General features: G+C 44.7%; 3 protein-coding genes across 5 annotated transcripts; 2 read left to right on the top strand and 1 right to left on the bottom strand.

Moving 5' to 3' along the window:
• Positions 1-109: 109 nt before the first annotated feature.
• Positions 110-8,790, top strand: cfap70 (cilia and flagella associated protein 70; the record flags this gene model as incomplete). Its single annotated transcript, XM_083676436.1, has 26 exons — positions 110-172; positions 342-525; positions 689-787; positions 893-972; positions 1,245-1,430; positions 1,599-1,781; positions 1,948-2,042; positions 2,206-2,305; positions 2,474-2,611; positions 3,339-3,497; positions 4,145-4,219; positions 4,309-4,400; positions 4,532-4,592; positions 4,810-5,004; positions 5,174-5,305; positions 5,517-5,642; positions 5,913-6,046; positions 6,144-6,259; positions 6,444-6,635; positions 6,785-6,975; positions 7,096-7,248; positions 7,358-7,519; positions 7,642-7,731; positions 7,938-8,039; positions 8,523-8,570; positions 8,662-8,790. The coding sequence occupies 26 exons, from the start codon at positions 110-112 to the stop codon at positions 8,740-8,742; spliced, it is 3,237 nt and encodes a 1,078-aa protein (XP_083532562.1). The 3' UTR covers positions 8,743-8,790.
• Positions 8,791-9,193: 403 nt separating this feature from the next.
• hmox2b (heme oxygenase 2b) lies at positions 9,194-16,374 on the top strand. 2 transcript variants are annotated; one of them, XM_083677371.1, is made up of 7 exons: positions 9,194-9,233; positions 9,967-10,106; positions 10,843-10,984; positions 11,153-11,270; positions 12,194-12,685; positions 13,377-13,500; positions 13,688-16,374. In XM_083677371.1, exons 3-7 carry the CDS (start codon positions 10,881-10,883, stop codon positions 13,813-13,815), a joined length of 966 nt encoding a protein of 321 aa, XP_083533497.1. In that variant the 5' UTR covers positions 9,194-9,233; positions 9,967-10,106; positions 10,843-10,880; the 3' UTR covers positions 13,816-16,374. The 2 variants fall into 2 exon arrangements, with proteins under 2 accessions (XP_083533497.1, XP_083533498.1); XM_083677372.1 differs by lacking the exon at positions 9,194-9,233 and adding an exon at positions 9,310-9,534.
• Positions 16,375-16,603: 229 nt separating this feature from the next.
• Positions 16,604-21,684, bottom strand: dnaja3a (DnaJ heat shock protein family (Hsp40) member A3a). Of its 2 annotated transcripts, XM_083676713.1 has the most exons (12): positions 21,466-21,684; positions 20,708-20,844; positions 20,501-20,584; positions 20,058-20,267; positions 19,690-19,842; positions 19,335-19,482; positions 19,119-19,183; positions 18,619-18,747; positions 18,350-18,465; positions 18,088-18,185; positions 17,751-17,880; positions 16,604-17,481 (listed from the first exon to the last, which is right to left on the bottom strand). In XM_083676713.1, exons 1-11 carry the CDS (start codon positions 21,671-21,673, stop codon positions 17,765-17,767), a joined length of 1,464 nt encoding a protein of 487 aa, XP_083532839.1. In that variant the 5' UTR covers positions 21,674-21,684; the 3' UTR covers positions 16,604-17,481; positions 17,751-17,764. The 2 variants fall into 2 exon arrangements, with proteins under 2 accessions (XP_083532839.1, XP_083532840.1); XM_083676714.1 differs by lacking the exon at positions 17,751-17,880.
• Between the last annotated feature and the right edge of the window lie 2 nt (positions 21,685-21,686).

Here is a 21,686-nt window from a genome sequence, read left to right as displayed (position 1 = left end):
GACGCAGTGTTGTGCTCACTGCTCAGCAGCTGCAGTTTATGCAGGAATGAATAATTTGCTTGGTAGCTATTAATTAATCTCTGCTAATTTACAAAATTGATCAAGCAAAATGGAAACATTTCCACTCAAAGCAGCACCCGTGAAAATAACTGTACTTCGTGGAAATAACCTGGTGGTAAGCTTGTCATCTCTCTAGCTATAATAACTAGGCCAAGTCTCTGTGTTTCTAACGTGAGCAAGTTTCTAACGTGAGCAAGCCAACAAGATTCTCCAACTAATTGTCATAATGTCATACAGTGTACTTGAAATGAAGACATCGACTGTTTTTCTTTCTCTTTCAGAGAGGCAACAAGCCTGAATCCTTTCTGAACTTTGTACGGGCTGAATTCAATGGCATAGTATTGGGAGATTCTCATAAATTGGATGCTTCTGTGGATCAGGGAGTGGAGTATAACTTCACCTGCAGCTTTGAGTGTTCAGATGTTGCCCACACATTGGATGATGTGGCACACAGACCTGTCATACGTGAGCAACCGTCCATTAGTTTGATGTCTGTTAATTGCCCTGCTCTGATTTTATAGCTGCTAGCCTGTTAAGGCCTTTTAATCCACTCAAACATTCCCCTGGGCCTTTAACTCATTAAGATGTTCACCAATTTATGTTAACCTTTAATTCGTATCATCATTAGTGACAGTGATTGAGATCCTTCCCAAGGAGAAGAAGCAGAAGGAGGAGAAGACTGCAGTTCTAGGGCAGGCTGTTGTGGACCTGCTGCCTCTCTTGCATGGTGGGAACAACACATACAGTATATACTTAACCAAATATCTACATGAAACTGTATCATCAGATCATGGTTGTTTTAAAGCAATGACATTCCTGTTGCACTCAATAGGTCAGTGCAGCTTCACATCCACTGTGCTTCTACATCCAACCACTGGCTCCCCTGCAGAGACACAGGAGGGCAGCAGTAAGGTAAGACTCATGCTGCGCCATGTGTCATCTATCTGGTGTGTCTTGAAAATCATTACATATCATGGATTGATTTATAAGCCTGGAACCTACAGAGAGACATGGGTGGTGTGTGATCATGGTGTGGTGTGTGATCTGTGTGTGTGTGTGTGTGTGTGTGTGTGTGTGTGTGTGTGTGTGTGTGTGTGTGTGTGTGTGTGTGTGTGTGTGTGTGTGTGTTTGTGTGTATGTGTATTAGTTAGTTAGTAAGTGATGTCTCTCTGCTTGGCACCCAGCCTTCACTTGATGTGACCATAAGTGTCCCCGAGCCTCTGCTCTCCGATGTCCAGCTCTCCAACTCAAATTTGCTGAAGGTTACCGTGGAGACGGCTTACTCTGTCCCTGAGGTATGGAACCCTGCCTCCGGATCTGGCCCTCCCTCCAGCTATGTGGCTGCACTGCAGATCCCCCTTACAGATATGGTAAGAGAGGGAGAGAAGACAGTATGTCACCTTTATAAAGCGATGCTCTCATCCATAAAACGAAGACTTCACTGTTAGCAATTACAGAGAGCAAGGGTCAGTCTCTCTACTCTCTAGCTTTTGTGACTGTTTGATATGAAGCTCACACAATTGTTGTTTTCTCCACAGAAAGAGCAGGTGCTGATGTTCTCTAATGGGATGCTGAAGGTTGGTGGAGAGAGGGAAGCTGTGCCCAGGCCCAGAAAATGGCCACTGGGTCCCTTGTTGTCACCTGGTGCTCAGTTCATACAAGGCTTCTCTATGGAGGGAGAGCCCATTGAGATGGAGGATGGGGATCTCACCAGCATAGAGGTACTCTTGGCATTTAAGGTGTTAAATGACAACAGGCAAACGTTTTAGTATTTATTTGATTTGCAATGCCTGACATTTTTGTTTTCTGCTGTGCAAATGTAACCTGACTACATTTAAGTATAATGTTTGTTCTGTAAGTGATTTCTTTTCCCAAATTTTCTCACAGGACAGGGATTTCCGTAATGAGGCAGAGACCAACAGGAAGAGAGTGAGCTGGGACACGGAACGTCGTTGTTTCTTGGATGCGGGAGGTGCAGCCTGGTGAGACAGAAACACCGACACACCTCCTCCCTCACTACATATGACCTGGTGCTATTGAGGTCCCTGCTTGCAGTCCCATAAATATATAAACAGATTTACATAAAGTGAATATAAAGTGTCCCATCGGCTGTCATTCTTTCCCTCGACCCTCTATCCTTCTTAGCCTGACCCAAAGGATCACTGAGAGCCGGCTATGGCCAGTAGAGATCATGAGGTCCTCACAGCCTGGAGCCACCAAGGGAGGGAAAGCTGGGAAAGACAAGGTGAGGGAGACATGTTACGAGTGTCAAGGACGAGTGTCAAGATCTTACTGTACGTGATGTCATTGGACTCTCTTACACTTTACTCTCTTACACAGAACCTAGTTCATCTCTAAAGTAACCATGCATGGTTTACATTTTGTGTGCCAGCGTGTGTGTGTTTATTTTTAGCAGGGTGAGGATGATATCCAAATCTCGTTCCATGGCGTGGCATACGTAGACATGGCTCCCCTGCTGTACCCGGGGGCGAAGCGTATCCGTGGAGCATACAGACTCTATCCTTTCTATGAGTCCAACCTGCTAGCCAAGGTGAGAGAGAGAGAGGCAGGCAGGCAGACAGGGATGATTTCATTTCTCCCTCATATGTATTACAGAACCAGTGTAGCAACCGAGGGGGGGGAAGGAGGACTAAAACAGGGTCTGTGGATGATGCGTGAGACAGTGGGTTGAGAAAAGAGAAAGGAGTGCTGAATGCTAACAGAACAGACGCGTCATATGGTGAAATTCATTTTCAGACGCAGCAGTTGTCCAGATTGTCGTCCGTTCCATGCCGATGCCATGTCCTCATTATTCTCTCTGTTTGTCGGATTCTGTTCAATCTGCGGCAGTATTTCAAAGCATGTTGCGACTTGCTGATGATACTTGGTTTGCTTTTGTTTATTCGTGTGAAAGTTATTTTATTGATAGATAAAACTTTATGGCCCTTGAATGAAATTTGACTTATTATTTCATTATAACATTATTTCGAAATTGACATTATACAACAGAATATGCATAATTTGGAAATCATTTGTATACCACAGCTGTCAAGACTAGTCCTGTGGGTACAGTTTTCACTGCTGGATTATGCCAGTGTTTTGATGAAATTGTTATTCTCCATGTCTGATCTCTGTTTCATTACTCCCTTGTATCCAGTATAGCTCTAATGTGCTCTAATGCTCTAGCCCTCCCCCTGAGGTGATACAATCTGTGATGGGGTTGCCGTGACAACATCAAATCCCTGCTGGTTAGCTTATGTGTGACCTTGTGCTTAAAGGCCAACCGTACCACCAGCGTCCTGAAAGAGAGTTCCAGGGCTCCTACCACCCAGGGCAGAGGTCGTGCCCTCTCCTCTGTGGGCTCTTGCAAGGCGGCTCCCAGTAAGATCTTCGACGGCCATAAGGGCGGGAAGGAGACGAAGGAATCGCCCAAAAAAGTAACGACAGTTATCTTGCTTATATGTGACCATACTATCGCTGTGTTATTGCATGAGCTCCTTACAACACAAAGGGTCCCATTAGCATCTGGTAGCACACACAGGATGCTAGTTTACCACCAAGTGTCTTAGATCAGTGTCTTATTTCCCCTCTGATTGAATCCGGATCCATGTTACAGAAGTGCTTCCCATAGCAATTAGCTGTAAAGCAGCAGCTTGCTGGCTTCATCAGAGAGCGGTGAATCATCTCATTAGCTCATCTGCCCCTTACAAGCCCCCTGTGGTCGAGCAGCAGACGGAGCGGGCGAGGAACGCACAGCCACCCCACCAACTTGAGCATCTGACACTGCAGAAGGCTGCCAGACAAATAACAGGCTCCTACGCACACTTACATAGACACACGCACACGCATGCAGGCACGCACACTCACACGCATAGACACACACAGAGACAAACAAAAAAAGTATTCACACACATAGAAACACCTCATGTTGTGATTATGTGATTCATGCGTGCTTGCCTACACATGCCCACATTGCAACTTCTTGGTAACCTTTTCCAGCTAAAATTATGCGAACATTTTTTAGTGCTTGTTGACATTGCTTGGTGTGTTGGAGATCTGAGAGAAGGTGTTATTTGATTTTCAGCTTGGTACACAGGGGAAGCCAGCAACAACAGACAGCACGACAGAGGTTGAACCACAAATGAATACAGAGGGGCAGGTTAGACGGTTTCTTGACAACAATCAAAAAGTATCTTACCAAAGATCATGTTTGTAAGAAGCAACTAACCTCTACCTCCAATGTGGTAGATGTATGCTGATTCCAGAAGCTACATAATTATTGAAATTGCCTTGGAGAAGTCTCTGGTGCCCAAGAGACCACCGGAGGAGTTAGCAAAAAGGTTGTGTGAAGTTCTTTCCAACATACTATACAGAATAAGACATAACACTTTAATGCCTGAGTTTTTAATATTTTACTGTGTAAACTGGAAGAGGAAATAAAAAATGATCTAAAGGGTGTGCTCTTTTGTAGGGTGATGGAGCTGATTCCTCTCAGACCACCCTTGCCTCGTCGACCTGCTGGAGCAGACAGAGTAAGACACACGCATGCGCACACCACACACACACACACACACACACACACACACACACACACACACACACACACACACACACACACACGTTAACACCACTCTCAGTCATTACATTTGCTTTGAAGGATTGCCATCTTGTGGCCATGTACTAGACTTGTGCATTTCTAGTACTAGCCTGCTGAAGTGTTGACCAGTGATGCTGACCCTTTTCTATCAGGCTGTGCAGGAGTTTCAGAGCCAGATAGCCAGCGTGGCTGGCCAGGTTCTGGAGCAGTACCAGCAGCTGTATGGGGCTGCATTCCTGCCTGGAGCCAAGCCGCTGGATCCAACCACCCAAGAGCAGCGCAAGACCCAACTGCTGGGAGAGCTCAACTACTCCGGGAAGTACTTCGCGTTCAAGGAACAGATGAAGGTACGCAGGTGGGACATGTCAGGTATGGGAAAATGTTGACTGACTAAATGCAGGTATATTTCTTGAGGGATCATATCTTAAAGAGATGCATGTGGGGATTTACCCCTCGATGATAAGACGTTAGACTTGTTCATGTTTCTGCTTATCTTTCTGCTGCCTGCATGTTCAGTACTCTGTGGTGCGGATCGTGAGGGAGAAGATGCTGCGGACCGAAGCCTTCACTGACCCGGAGCAGCTGCAGGCCTTCCTCAGCCAACTCTATGTGTACCTGGTGGACGAGATGCATGTGGCCCTCAACAAGGTAAGAACCACACACACATGGTCTCATGACAATGACACAACTTCTACAAGGCTACTCATGACTCACTGCTTACATTTACATCCACTGTTTGTCTTTGTCTCAGATCACTCGCCCATGAGTTACATGGCCAGCTCTCTCTAATTCATGGATTTTAGTATATTCTCTTGCTCACAATGTTTCCTTTCTACCGCTCTTGCTTTTCCTTTTCCAGACTCTGTCAGTGGATGCTCAGGAGACTCAACCTAGCCCCCTGTTGGACTGTGCCCAGCTCATACATTTTGCCAAGGAGGCTCAGCTGAATGGGGACTACCAGCTGGCTGCTCAGTACTACCAGGAGGTACTGTACCACTCACACAGTACTGTCACTAGACAGCAAAAGCTCTCCAATGTTTTCAACCTAGTATTGTTTTATCCATAATTCAATCAGGATTACAGTGTGTTTATTATCCAGAGGCAAATGTGTGAAAATGTGAAAACATAGACAAAATGGTATGATAATTGAACTTTCAAAGAATGATTTTGGTCATTTCTTATAGGCCCCCCAACAAGGATACTGTACTGTATGTAGCCAATTTACTGAGTGCTTGGTTGGTTTCTGCCCCTGCAGCAGCTAACTCGGGACCGCAGTGACCCATCCCACTGGTTTGACTACGGGGCGTTCCTCATGCTGACTGCAGACTACCAGAAGGCTGAGGAGTGTTTCCACTACGCAGTGTCCATAGAGCAGGCACACCTGCCCAGGTGAGGGGAGGGGAGTAGAGACCCATAGCTTTACCACATAGCTTTACCACATCCAGTGGGGCCAAAATGTTTTAATTAATCAGGCTTCTGTCTGCAGCCTGCTCATGTGTGGGATCCTGGCAGAGATGGGTGGGCACCATGAGGAGGCAGAGACCTTCTTTGAGGGAGCCACCTGTATCGACCCAACTAGTGTGGTAGCCTGGACCCTGTTTGGTGAGAGCAGACAACCAGGGAGAGAGATACCATAACCTTAGTGAACTATCTTTATCTCTAAATAAACATCATGAGGTTCTCAAATGACATGGGACACTTTGTTGGTACTTTGTATTGTGTTATGATGAGACTGTTCTCTGACTGTTCCTCTGCTGTAGTAACACATGTCTCTGTGTCTGTTCAGGCTTCTTTTACCAGGGTCAGGACAACTCCATCCAGACAGAGATGGCCTTCTTGGAGGCCACCAAGCAGCTGAGGTCAGCCCTGGTGGTCACCCCGCCCTGCAGGGTAGACACAGGTGTCGAGCCCCCTGGGGAGGAGGAGCAGGAGCAGGAGCAGGAGGTGGGGACCTGTGAGTCCCCCATCGTCAAGACAGGTGAATATCAAAGCGTACAACTACCATGGTTACCTGTGGATTTCCACTGTTGATAAACTGTAGGTGTGTTTCAATAATGTCTCATTTTGTCATGCAGACTTTTGGTGTGTTTGTTATTGAAAACTGTGATCCTCTGGCTGGTGGTTCAGATGTGGAGGGAGACCAAGAGAGTGAGGTGACAAGGTCTCAGAGCAGCCAAGGCAGCAAACCTGGGGAGGGATACAAGGAAGGCGCTGAACCTGAACCTGTTGCTATGCAACTCCTAGCAACTCCCACCAGACTGAACACCACCATCTATATGGAAACTGTGAAGTTTCTGCTACAGAATAACGCACTACAGGTCAGTCGGCACCAAGCAAATTCACACTTAGTTCTTCACACATCAATGAACACCCTCATGTGTTATATTTTGACACATATTTTGACAGCCTTGTGTTTCCTCCTGTGGTGTTTGCTTCAGATGGCCCAGAGGGCATTGGCCCAGGAGCTGTTGTGTCCAGAGGGGGGGTTAAGCAGCTCCTACCACCTGGCCCGGGCCAGAATGCAGCTGCTCAGGGGAGATTACAGCAGCGTCGAGGACAGCCTGAAGAAGGCGCTCAATGACAGCTTTCAGGTATCCACTCCCAGCACCTCTTATTTGATGTCTCTATATGGTTTGTATATTATACATACATAATCACTGTGTCATATGATTGTTTCTTTGTGTCCAATATTCTCTGCAGGATCCAGATGTATGGGCATTGTCTGGTCACTTACACTACCTGACTGGGGAGTATAAAAAGGCACAGGAGTGCTATGAAAGGACCCTGGACTTTGTGACAGACGCCTCGGATACACACCCAGTCTACCTGCGTCTGGGGTCCATCTATCTGCAGAAAGGAGAGGTGAGATGGCCAGGGGAGACACATTTGTGACGTATATCTGTCAATGTTTAAACTGTCTGTGTTGACTATTTTGTCAGAGCTGCTTTTATTTAAACAAAACCTTTCTCGATGGCCACTCTAAGTTTGAGAAGGCCAAAACAACTTACCTGCGTGTCTGTAAGAGCTCCCCTTCCTGCCTCACCTGGCTGGGACTAGGGACTGCCTGTTACCGGGTGAGAACACCATGCGTTCTCTTTTCTCTTGCACCTAACAATTTCAATGACTCAGCAGTCATTTTTTATTATTTCAAGTTGTTATCATGCTATTCTAACTAAGTGTCTGTGTCTGTGTCTGTGTCTGTGTCTGTGTGTGTGTGTGTGTGTGTGTGTGTGTGTGTGTGTGTGTGTGTGTGTGTGTGTGTGTGTGTGTGTGCGCACAGCTTGGAGAATTGACCGAAGCAGAGGATGCACTGACTGAGGCCAACGCCTTAAACAACGGGAACCCAGAGGTGTGGGGTTACCTATCATTAGTTTGTCTGCAGGTGAGTATCATAAATTAAGTTTACATAAGTTCAGACAGCACCATTTAAGTCCATCAGGTGATGGACAGCTGATTCACACGTATGCAAAACATCATCACATATTCAGGGTCAAGGTTTAAACAAGTTATGCAACATTCCACCATGGTTAAACAGCAACTGGCATTGAGAGTATTGTTGGTTGTCCCACCCACCGCCCCAGCCTCCACCCACTCAGTCACTCTGTATTGACCCACCTACGGGGAGTTTGATAAGTTATGGGCTCCCTGCCTTATGCTATTGTATTTATCCTATTCTTTGGGGCTGCTTTATGGTTCATTGAACAATATATACATGTACAATAATATCTGGTGATAGATTTGAGTCATTTGCCAGACTGAAAACCAAACAAAAAGACTTGGCACAGTCAAGTGATGAGAGGATATAGTCCCTGCACGTTGCACATGTTAATAAGGCCCTGTGTTGGGCTGTATGTTTCTTTTTCAGACTGGTAGAAGACTTGAGGCAGAGCAGTCCTATAAATACACCATAAGGGTAAGTGCTCTCCACCATCATTTCATTATCTAAAAAAAAGATATGTCATGGTTTTCCACACACTAAAACCTGTTGATTTGTCCTTTTTCAGTTGAATCTACAGAAAGAGTCAGTTCTACGTGAGATCAAGGAGCTGCAAGAGCGTTTTGGCTTTGGAAATGCGTGCTTCTGAACAGGAGCTAGCTCCATTAATTATTTGACAATAAAAGTACTTTTGACAATGAGTTCCTGGCATAGTGGTTAACATCGCAAATTATAGTGTCTAGAGGAAACATGAGACACCACTGTTTACACCTGTGTCTTGGCTGTTTGCTGATTAAATCGTTTTCATATTAAACAATGTAGTTATTTATTGCATAACGATGTTCAAATATGTCATTACATTATTTTGGCTATAAGGATTGAGAGAAATAGGCAGCATGATAAAACATCAATCATGACCCAATCTAAGATAACTGTTGCTGCGGTTATTTTTTGCTACATCGATGGAGACAGTCAGAAAGTAATCTTGTTGCATAACTTTCAAAGAGTAACCACAGAGTTTATACTCTTTACAATTTGCAAAAATTTGTGACGGGCACGTGATTTCAATTTGGCAACTCAGCTCAGCACTTCCTGTTTTGAGCTAGTAAACACTGGACAGCTCCGCAGACTAGTGCTCAGGTAGGCTTTGTTGTCCTCTTTATCTGGGACAGTTATCTTTCTATAGTGGATCAATATAAGATCAGATTAGCATATATCGGTTTCGAGTGAGACTTTTCCACTCCGAAGTCAGCTGTCTTAGCTGTTGTAAACATTGTTGCATAGCACGTCAAAAAAGAGCTAGGCTAACTAACGTTAGCTACATTAGCATATCAAACTGATGCACTGTCTGATGTCATTGTCCAGTCGCTGTCTTAGTTGCTGAACAACGTCTCCGTTTTCCAAGCCTTCTTTGTAAATAATTGTTTGCCCGTTGGCTAAGGTAAATCCATTCTAGTGCCAGTCGAGCATTGCTATCAAGGCTGTGTTTCATGAATTTCTCTGAATATTTCAGAGAATATCTTATTGCCATTTTAGGTACAGATCAACAAATCTGTGTCAGGTTCAGAGACGATCCAGTTCTAAATTGCCAATATTCATATAGCAAGCTAGCAAGCACCAGAATAACAGCATACTGTTTGTAACATGTACAATGTGTGTATGAGCTTCTTTGTTTGACCATCTCTATATAGTTCCAGGCACGTTCATTGTTTACTTCTGCCTTTACTATGGACACCATGGGCCCCTATGCTAGCCCCTACTAGGCTGTGCCAGCTGTCCACTCTCTTTCTCTCTGCATGCTAGTATTGTTGTCACTTGTGTGTCACTGCCAGAGAGTCACACACATTCCCTTATCTCTGGCGCTCTGAATAAGGTCACAGCTGAAGAAACTGGCACAGAGGACGTTCTCCCATTGACCACCATCGCCAGAAGAACAACAACAGGAAAAGTGGACAGGAAAAGTGTGGTGTCACTGCCTCTGGGTTTGACCACTGCAGCCCACCACTTGTTCTGGTAGGCATGATCATATTTTCATTTTATGGACCCGATTATGATGGAGTTAAGTTTTAGCCAAGAGTGTATATAAACAACACTGCCCCATGAGAGTTCAATGATGTGTTTTCAGATGTTGAAATTGTAGAGCCTTACAAGGTTGCCAGTTACAATGAGAAGGATTGGCAGGGAGGTTTGGCTCTGTATAATTAATAACAAAGTATACTGTAATATGAATAATCTGACTCTCATCATTTCATTTAATTAACACTGTGCTAAGAATTGTTGAATTTAGGTTGACTAGAGCAAGAATGGTCAGACATCATCTTATCGCTTTGTATTTAAATATTCCCAAAGAGTCACTCTACTTCAAAGTCAGACAATTCCTCTGTCTCAATGAGTTTACTAAGGCCATTTGGCCCATCGGGGGCAGGGATCGCAAAATAGCATACTTTTGTCTAGTTTTATAGGCATCATAGGCTGTTTCTGATGCATCAATGCACAGTTGCTATGTAGACGATGTGTCTGATATTGTTATAAGTGCTGAGTTTATACTGTTCTCTCAAATAAACATTACAGCCGTTTGCGATATACAGAATCTGTTGGAGGAACCTTGCATCTAGCCCATGTGCAGCATAGTGAGAGTGTTCTATGATTTTAATCCAGTTCCTCTCATATAGGCTACCCACCCAATCAATAGGAATGAGTCAATTTTGAATGTGTGGGTCTTGTATTATTTTTTTTTAATCCTAAACAGACTGGTGAAGGTTGTCTGAGCAACAGGACTAAAGCGTGATGTCAGCAGACAACATGGAAGACTTTGGGAAGAGGGGAAGTGTTACCATTTCCAATGGCGGAGGGCCGTTATATGCAGAACTAGACACACAAGACGCTCTCAGGTATTAAACAGTGGGCACCATTTACATCCCTTGTGTGACAGTGTGCTACTTCTGAAACTGGATGGGGGGTTGGGAGTTTGTGCAAGAGAGAGGTGTCCTCTTTTAGATCCTACCTGTGGGTGCCTCTAGTTTTCCGTGGGGTGTAAGTGTGTCTTTGTATCCCCACAGCCCTGAGGACCTCTCAGAGCTGCTGGCAGCAGGGACCAAGGAGGTTCATGAAAAGGCTGAGAACACACAATTTGTCAAAGACTTCCTCAGGGGACGTATCCGCAAGGAGCTTTTCAAGGTCAGTCTGGAGAATAGAAATGTTAGGAATTATTGGATTCAGGTGTGAAATGTGAAGTCAAAAGTTGAGATAGGGCCACTGATATGACCATCTTTTAAAGGTTTAATACAATGTACACAAAAGAGAGATACAAAGAATCTCAGAGGTTAATACCAGTTTTAACCGAAACTTCCAAAAAGTGTAAAAGAACCCGTGCCAATGAATCTAATGACCTCACTCAGCCCTCTCTTGCTCTCTGTCTTATCAAACAGGCTGGTAAGCTGCGTAGGCAAAAGGGCACCAACAGTGTCGACAAAACCAATCCTTCTGGGAATAGAGATACAAGGTGGCCTGAGCAGCCCATAACTGGGCTACACTATTATTGCCACTAGAGGCAGCAGCACACCAGGTGATGGGTCAGGTGTAGGTCACAGGTGTTACTTTGTGCAGTAGCGGCTATAAGGACTATGTTTTGGGCCAACGATAGCCACTATACCCTCTCTCCTCAGTGGTATCATGTATTCAACTGTAAAGGGGATGTTTACCCAAAATCCATTTTCATGTGTATTTCTAGTCAATCCACTATGCGTACCGTCTCAAACTATTATCATTTTGCGTGAAGCTGCATCATAGCTATCGAAACGCAAAAAAAAGTCTTGACCAATTGGTCAATTTGGAACATCTAGACTGATGAGGGCATTCAAAGCAACATGTCTTGACTCAGAGGTCATTTTAAAATGCAATGTTTTGTGAATGTGTCTACTCTTCCACTAGATTACAGGGTCACAACAAATCCACTAGATTACAGGGTCAAATTCCGGTTTAATGAGCAAATGTATGATTTAAACTCTTAAATCCCTACCTCTGCGAAGCGTTTGTTTGAGAAGTTCCAGCATCATAATGATTTTTCATCCACTATAAATCCTCTGTCTGTGTGTCCTCAGCTTGGCGCGGTGGCCCTCTACTTCACCTACGAAGCCATGGAGGAGGAAATCGAAAGGAACAAGGACCATCCCCAGTTCGCCCCTCTCTACTTCCCCGTGGAGCTGCACCGCCACGAGGCCCTGGCGCAGGACCTGGAGTACTTCTTTGGAGAAGACTGGCAGAGCACAGTCCGCTGCTCCCCGGCCACGCAGAACTATGTGGACCGCATCCACCAGGTGGGTCAGGAAGACCCGGTCTTGCTGGTGGCCCACGCCTACACCCGCTACATGGGAGATCTGTCGGGGGGCCAGGTGTTGAAGAAGGTGGCCCAGAGGGCCCTGAAGCTGCCCCCTACAGGCGAGGGGGTCTACTTCTATCAGTTTGACGGCATCCACAACGCCAAAACCTTTAAGCAGCTGTATCGCAGTAGGATGAACGAGTTGGAGCTGGACATGGCTACCAAGGAGAGGCTGGTGACTGAGGCTAACCTGGCCTTCCAGTTTAACATGGAGGTAAGAAGGGGGGGAAGGAGATTCATTACTTTCTTGCCATACCAAACAAAGTCGGCTGGAAATTAGAAAAGGGAAAGGAGGGGATAGGGGGAGAGCGCATGTGTTGTGTTTTTTATGAAGACATTGAGACTGGATGTGCTGGCGGGGTTATCTGTTAATTCTTTTGTGGTTGTGGCTTAAGATGTTGTCCCTGCCAGAGGGAGCTAGGCAACTCAGTCTCTGTCATTGAATTAATCTCAGTAGCCAGCCACCGCATTGATCCTGTCTTAAAAGATAAGAGCCTTGTGCCCAGGGAGAATTAAGATCCGTGGCAACAGCAGCTGCACTTAGGCTTATCACTGTTATCACCCCTGCCAACTGATTTAAAAGAGGATGGAACTGAATGAGTCTTATATCAAATTTCAATTAAAATATTGTTTCCAAGCCACATTACGTTAATATCAGACTGACATTTGTGTGACATTTCCGCATATGAAAATGTCATTCTTTTATCGTTGTCATTCTCGCTGAAATATCTCTGTTGGGATGAGACGCTCCTGACTGTCACTCTCTCAGCAGACAGTCTGAAATTATGAATGGGTCCCCACCATGTTATAAACTTGGAGCCATCAGACTCATGTGTATTTCATGTGAATTCTGTTTCAGTGTAGTTTCAACCCCCTGTGTTTGTTGTTGTTGTTGTTGTTGTCAGGTGTTTGATGAGTTGGAGGAAATGGGTAAGAACATCCAGGAAGAGGTTCTGGACGCGGGGATGCCTGTTCATGGGGCCACAGATGGAGACGTTAGCAAATGCCCCTACTACAATGCCAAAATGGGTATGCATAGCTCTGGTGGATAATCTGTAGACCATTTGGTACAATAAGAGTGTGTCAATAAGAGTGTGTCAATAAGAGTGTGTTGGGGTGCATTGACATCATGTTTACAGTAAGCCTTGACTTTCCAAAGCTTTGATGAATCCGTAAAGTTTGCTCAGTCTTCTTCTCTCTCCTCTGTCTATCCCAGCGGCCAGTGGGGGAACAGCGTACGTCGGTCAGCTGGCCATGTCTGTCCTCAGACACCCAACTGGACAAGTCCTGTTTGCCGCCTGGGTCGCCTTCCTGGCTGGATTGGCCGCTTGGTACCTCATGTGATCCAGCCGTCAGCCAATCGCTGTCCTGCAGGGAAGAGGGAGGAGGAACACGGTGGAAAAGAGGAGGAGTTGGAACGAACGGGCAAAGTTTCATGACTGCTTGGATGAGAATCATCCATTTCCCTATATAACCTTTCCTCCTCTCCTCTCACTCTCTTCCTCTTCCTCCCTCTCACTCTCCTTCTGTCCTGTGTCCTCCCCGTGCGAACGGTCATATCTCAAGCTCTTTCGTAGGTCTAGTGTCATTGTATTACACTTTTGCCGTCATAGAAAGTGTGATTAGTTTTGAGGACAAACTGCAGACCTATAGGTACTGAAACTTTTTCCATCCTTTAATCGGTTTTGTGTTGATATAGGGTGCCAGTTTATCCTACCCTTTTGAGATGAGTGTCAGATGTGCACAGAAGAATTTCATATAGTGTGTCAGGGTTAGACAGAGCCACATTTGTAGTACCAAACGGTTGATTTGACAGTGATGCTGTAGAGTTAAAGTGATTTAAACAATCTATCAAACCGATCCTCATTTGGAACAAGAGCTTGCTATGCATATATTATGCTTATACAGGATAGCACAGTACTTGTATTTCTGCAGGACAGAATATTATTATGTTTTATTATATTCACCCTTTGTGCATTTAGTATTGACGGTTATGAGGTCTTACTCTCTTGGAAGGAATCCTAAGATTGGACAACGAAGGTTGAGCACACTGACTGATATCAAAATGCCTACTAATGCTTGACAACATACTTTTTCAATCTGCTCCATCTTGAAATGAAGGGAGACAGACATGTCCAAACACTTGTAAAAGCACACAGCCATACACTTTGCAATACCACAATACTGTAGTTAGCTAACATTCTTGCTACCTTTTGTTCTCCTTCATGTCCAATCCTGATATAGCGTGCTCCATGGTGTATTTAACTGTCATTGAATTTCCACCATGACAGATGCTTGAACTACCTACGTTTTAGAACCAGAGATCATGAGAACTACGAGTTAGCTGGTGGTCAAACTCAAAGTAGTTAGTATATATTTGGTTTCAGTAGATATTTGGTTTGGATTACAAACTGTAGTCAAGGAATAGTGTACCTGCACTCTTACAACCGTAGATATTGAATGTAAGTGTTGCTATTGTTAAAAGAAGAAAAAAAACTGCTTTCAGATGCAGGTGATGCACCTTTTAGTTATTTAGTTCTATGAGCCATTGCCATTTATATTTCTGATGTGTTTTACATTGTTGTTGTAGTTATCTAATAGGACTTATACTTAATAGTTATTTTATGCAGTCTCAGATACCCCACTCTCCTTTGTTGATTGCTTTGTACTTATGCAGATTAGGGGAGAGCTGAACGTCTGGGGACGACTAACACATCCGTCCTGGAATAGTGTAAAGGAGTTCTCAACCAAATGGATGACATTATTATAATACAAAAACCCTGCCTCTGTTCAGCTTCAGAATTGTGATGTTGCGTTACTGGCTGCATTTTTGCAAAGGAAGGCCCCCAGCCACAGTGGTTTTTGGGCGAGACTTGTAGCCAGGTCAGGTCAGTCCAGAGTGGTGAGAGGTACCTCACCTGGTCTATATCCATTAGTCTGAATGGATAGCATTGACGACTCAGACCTATGCACTCTTGTATATGGGGGTTGTGTGACTTGTTTGGTTGTCGATAGTAAACCATTTTACAGAAGGAAAACAACATGCTTTTTCATTCAATGCTTTTAAACATGGTAAAGGAGACTGATGTTTAGTGCACATAACCATAATTATGTATTTATGGCATGAGATGAAAATTCGAATGAATTGAAATGAAAGATTCGGTCTCTACAGAATCCAACGGTCTTGTTAGATGTCAGAATGCTGAATACCAAAGCCATTCTCACTACAAACAGGTTTCCTTGCTGTCGCTGTTCAGGTCCTCTTTATCCATTTGTTGTGTCTAATTAACACATTCAAGGCTTTCTTTGTCCTTGAATCTCCTGTCCATGGGATATAATGTATGAAGTGTGCAGTATTGATGCATGAGAGGTGCGGTTTAGACCTGTTTGGGTTTACCCCTTGGCTGTCGACACAGCTAGAGTAACCTAGTCGCATTACACAGTCATGTAAATGTGTGGGGTCTCAGGTTCTAACACTCTGAAGGTAATGCATATGTTAGTTTAGCTGAATGTTAATGATCATATTTTAGGGTGGGGGGGGATATAGCAGATGCAGTATTTTGAACATGGTGAAGGGGTGCTGGGGTGACCAGACCAGAATCTCAGGAGAGGAGGTTGTAGTATTGGCGATGATGGACTAATGGAAGCCTTTCAATCGCAATAGGCAGAGTGCTTGACAAGCTCACTTTGTGGGGCCCTTTCTTGCCTTTTGTAGGTAATTACAGAAAGCATACAGTAACCATATTATCAATCCATTAGTCTTGTACATCTAGGCTAACTCAACTAAGCTTTATCAGTGAATAACAAATGTATGGTCTCATTGTGTGAGAGTGAGGAGAAGTCTGAAAATCACAGGAATACATTGTATTGTACTGTATGGAAATAAACATTGGATTTCCTGTATTTTGTCATGTCTTCTTAGTTTTATTCCTCACGTGTATTCTATGTATGTTGAAGGTTGGACAGGTTAACAGATACACTCCTGCCACCAAAGCTTATATAGGCTTTAGCTATAGGCTATATGCACTATCATGCTACTAACATGATACATTCTTTGGGAGGTTACTGAATTCACTATGTTTTTATTTCTCATATTTAGTGCCTCATACAAATATTCACACATGACAGACAGTTTAATTCAGATTTCACTTTTATTACAGAAGTCTGTTATATTTCTATGTGACACATTGGTACATTAGCATTATCAACACCAGCCTATTTACAAACGTAACAAGTCAGTTATCTGAAAGTGTGTGGCTCTCACTGCTCCAAATTCTCAAATGTTGGCCTCAAAAGTGACTCAGACTATGCTAGCCAACCAGACATCTCTCTCCCTGCCTCATCTTGTGTATGATTACTGATGTTTGAACAACTAATTCATAAAACATACATAGATCAGAGAGGCACTTACAACACAGACCAAACAGCTGAATAAATGACTCATTTCTAAAATCAGGAGGATTACATCCAAAATAAACTCATTTATTGCATCTGAAGCATTTCCCATAAAATATTTAACCTTGTACGTTGGGATTTTAATATAATATAAACATGAGTTTTCACAATCACTGACAACAGTGCGTTCCTTTGTGGAGAGGATCAGAAATAGCACGCCACACAAACCGTGCTGTACTTCATGAATGACTGCTGCATATGATGATATCACAATGGGGAGAATCTGATGAGCAGATATGAGAAGCTGAGCTGTAAGGATTTCCTCTTGCTTTTCAGGTGCAATCACTTAGGCAGGGGAGAGAACCACGCACACTTCGCTCAGTCCACTCTCCCCCAACGCTAGTGAACTCCAGTATGATCACAAGGCAAGGTATCCACGGTGACCAGTCCAGCGTCAGGGTTAGGCCTCATCCAACATTTAATACTCTCTCCACCCTCCTGTCCCCCCTCTCTTGTCTCTGGTTAAGTCCATGTGACTGCCTCCTTGTTAGGGGCATCCTCTCTCTGCCCTCCTCCCCTCCATGTTATGCTCTCAGTTCCCAGTGGACCTTTTACCTGTGTAAGAAAAATGAAACAAAACACACAATGAGTGTTTTAAATTGTCTTTAAAAGTAAGCTTTGAACTGACGACCTCCACAGGTCCTTTAGTTGCATGTACGTGGATGTGCTTCTTTACACATAGACCAGAGACAGCCACAAACCAGTCCATTATGAGATGTGCAAAGACATTTCAGGAATACAATTACATATATGAATATCAATTGATCTTGGATGCAAATGTGCACAAGTGGGCAGAAAGAAAAGCAATATGACTATGGCCCTACCTGATTTGTGGCTGTCAGGAGGAACTAAGCAATTTCTTTAATTTGGAGAAGAAGCCCCCTTCCTCCTTGCTCTTTCCCTCCTCCTGCCTGTCCTGCCCTGTTTCAGACTGCTTACCACTGCTACCCCCACCTGGACAGAGACCGGTACTGCATGAGCCAGGGGTTCACTACACATAATTGCTTAGAGCTTTTTTAAGCCGAGGCAGAGCTTTTTCCGAGGCTTTTATCATAATACCGTTTAGAAGTGGAGGGAACCTAAATTCAACTCAGTTTAAACAATGTGAGCGGGAGCCTTGAGCAGCACGTGTGTGTGTGTGTGTGTGTCACTCTACAGTACCCGCAGCAGTGGCAGTGACACCGTTAACAGTCCCATCCACCTCTGTCTCGTCCTCTGCGTAGCTCATGAGCAGAGATTTCTGTCTGTCTGTCAGTGTCCTGGACAGGAGGACAAGAATGGAGACAGTCACAACAAAGCAACTTTTCAAAAGGGATGTTCATCACATGTAAGTAAGACGTACATAACAATGAATAGTTCAGAATATAGTCTAGATGGTGGGTGTCAGTCATTGTTAAAAGGTGACCACGTGAAAGTGACTTACTTGGGGACTCGGACTTTGACGTGGATGTAGTGATCTCCATAACCGTAGCTGCTGACCCGCGCAATGCCCTTCCCAGAGAGACGGATCCGCTGGTCTGTCTGGATCCCAGCAGGGATCTGCCAGAGAAAACACCAATCAGATTTACTCTCGTAAAGTTACCATTATATGCCATTGGCAAAGTCTAGCTCTCACTCAAGGTGTTGGCACAGGGTCTGAATTCTACTCTTGTCAATTGTAATTGGAGATCTCAGGGTGTGTGTGTCCCTCACCGAGAGGTTGATAGTCTCGTAGAGCCCCTGTGACCGGGCAGTGCCCCCCAGGATGGCCTGGGCCACAGAGATGAGGACGTCAGAGTGGATGTCAGCCCCGTCCCTCCTGAACACTGGACTCTTCTGGACCTGGGGGACAAAACAAACACAGCTGTTCAGGACTCATCAACACTAGAATAAACACAGATTTTATCATCATTGATATGAATTGTTATGGGTTTATTATGCTCTTTTCTATAAATCTAGGTTAAACTCAATGAATCCACTTAATCTCATTCAGCATTGGCCAGACCACAAAGAGCTCAGACAGCAGGGTTTCTATCCCCAATCCTACTTCAAGGACAGGGGTATTATCTGCTGACAAAGCCAGGTGATCTGTCTGGGGAGGTATCTTCTGTTGCTGGAAGGCCTTATACAGCCAGGCTAGGATACATTCACAGTGTGTGATCAACCACTGAGAAGTGAGGCTGTGTTGCAGTTGAGGTAAAACCCACACTCACCCGGAACGTGATAAAGACCTCCTTCTTCCCCACCGGCATCCTAACTGTCTGACCTTCCTCTATCCCTGCAAAACCAAACCACAAATTATGTTATGTAATGATTTCATTATAACAGATCAAATGGGAATAATTCAGGATGAGACAGACAGGTTTGTGTGTGTGTGTGTGTGTGTGTGTGTGTGTGTGTGTGTGTGTGTGTGTGTGTGTGTGTCTGACCTGCAGGCACAGGCACCATGACAGTCTTCTTCTGTTTGGTCTGCCCCGTCCCATGGCAGGATTTACAGGGGGTGGCGATCACTGTCCCCTTCCCATTACAGCGGCGGCACTTGGAACGCATCACAAAGGGACCAGTGTTCACAGTCTCCTGCAAAAGGCACCACATATACACACATTACAGACAAAAAAGACAGAGGCGCGCACGCACACACACACATGCGCACACACACATACTACAAACTGTACAATTACAAAGTAAGAATTGCATCTAAGGTCAGTCTGCCCTTCTAAGTACATTTTCCCTGATAATATGTGCACACACCCACAACAATGTGAAGGAGGGTATGTTTCTTACCATGCCTGAGCCATTGCAGTAGTGGCAGTGCTGGACCTTGGTGCCAGGCTCATGCCCCTTGCCATCACAGCGCTGGCAGCTGGCATCAAGGTTAAAAGACATTTCTTTATTGACACCCTTCGCTGCCTGGGTGAATGTCAGCTCCATGATATACTGTGAGAAGAGCAACCACGAAGAGATGAATCACTTAAATACAAACACACATGTATACCAGTGGATCATTTTGGCAGGCAGTCTTCTTCTGTCCAATTCTACTCTATGTGCCAAGCATTAGAGGACAAAGCCAGAGAAAAACTAATTTCAACCAGCAGGGATTCAATCTTTTACAAAAAGAACCCCTGACTCTAAAAGCAGCATCCCAAACTTACCTCTTGTGGCTGTTCAAATATGCCGCTGAAGTCCCCAAAGCCCCGAGTACCGGAGAATTCCCCAAAGATCTTCCTGAACAGTTCCTCTGGGTCCACATTGCTGGCCTGTCCACTCCAGTACTGCTGCTGTCCTCCCCCGCCATGACCCGCGTCAAAGCCTGCCGACCCGTATGTGTCATACTGCTTCCTCTTCACCTCGTCACTCAGGATCTGAGGGAGGACACGTACATGGAATGAACATGAGTGATATTCATATAATCCATTCATTTAGCGATCCAAATAGTCAAGTAAAGTAGAGTAAGGTGATGCCCACAATGTTTTGTGAGACAATCAGCAGTCAATAGTGTATTGCCATTATTTTTAGATTAATCATATTACCGATAAAACAATTCTCAGTTTATCCTTAGTCAAAGAGGAAGGTTCAAAGAGGAAGTTATCCAAACCTCATAAGCTTCTGCCAGCTGAGCAAATTTCTCCTTGGCCTGAGGGTCTTCCTTGTTGGTGTCAGGGTGATACTTCTTGGCCATCTGAGAGGAGACAACAAACACTCTCTTCATCTACTGTGGCTGTTGAAAGCAGTCTAGGATCAATACAGCAAGTCAACACAGAAAGTCACCAGTGAGAAAATAGAGAGGGTGGTAGCTACAAACCTGGTAATATGCTTTCTTGATCTCCTTCTGGGTGGCTGCCCGTGGCACCCCCAGAATCTGGTAGAAGTCCTGTTTGCTGGAGGCAGGGGCACTTGTGTGGAAGGACAGCGTGCAGGTGACATGAGGAGATTTTACCCCTGTGACCACAAGACAGGGAATAGAAGCATCCATCATTGGACAAACCTATACATGACAACTTACAATGAAAGACTAGACAGCTTTGACATTGATGACAACTGGAAATCGTCTGATCTTACGATCAGACAACCATTAGATCAGGCTAAAACATGACGTTTCAAGCAACTCCAGCTGGCATCTTGAATCAAGAATCAAGGAATGTTTACAATGCTGCGTATTCATTCCAATGCTTGCTATTTCAACGTGCGACACAGCTAGCTAACAGACTATGAATGATCTGACAGCTCTGCCAAGCTTGTCAGGTTTGTATGCCATTCTCAATGAATGTTCAGCCAGCCCTGCAACCAACAAGATAGCACTGGCTCCTCAATAAGTCTTCATGGCTAACTTGGCTAGGTAGCTAAGTGATCCCATCATTTTCTATGGCGTGTCATCATCAAGGACGATCAACCTAGCAAATCATGCAGTTGCGTCATTATGTTACCATAATGCATCAATAACGTTATCGCACAGACCGTCTGCAACATCTTAAACAGAAGTTGCATCAGAAGCATCGAGAAATGCTAACAAGTTAGCCTAGCTAGGCCGTCACTGAGTCAGTGCAGCGCAACCCCTCTCACCTGACAGCCCTCTCAATGTCAAGGCATTCCCCGTCCCCCCTCGTGCTGTATTGCCTCCTGGCCAGATTTTCTGAGCTCCCAAAGTGGAAACAGTCCGCACACCTCCATGAGGAGAAGATGTGAGGGCAGAGCAAGCACGGCGATGACCAGAGGACACAGCAACTGTTATCCAGCGTGTGGAACACCGAGCTGCTGTGGACGCCATCATTACTTCGCTGCTG

The sequence above is a fragment of the Argentina silus genome (genome assembly GCF_951799395.1).
Source record: "Argentina silus genome assembly, chromosome: 9".
In the NCBI taxonomy this organism is placed as follows: Eukaryota; Metazoa; Chordata; class Actinopteri; order Argentiniformes; family Argentinidae; genus Argentina; species Argentina silus.
Note: the sequence above shows the minus strand (reverse complement) of the source record. Positions and strands in the feature narration are given on the sequence as shown.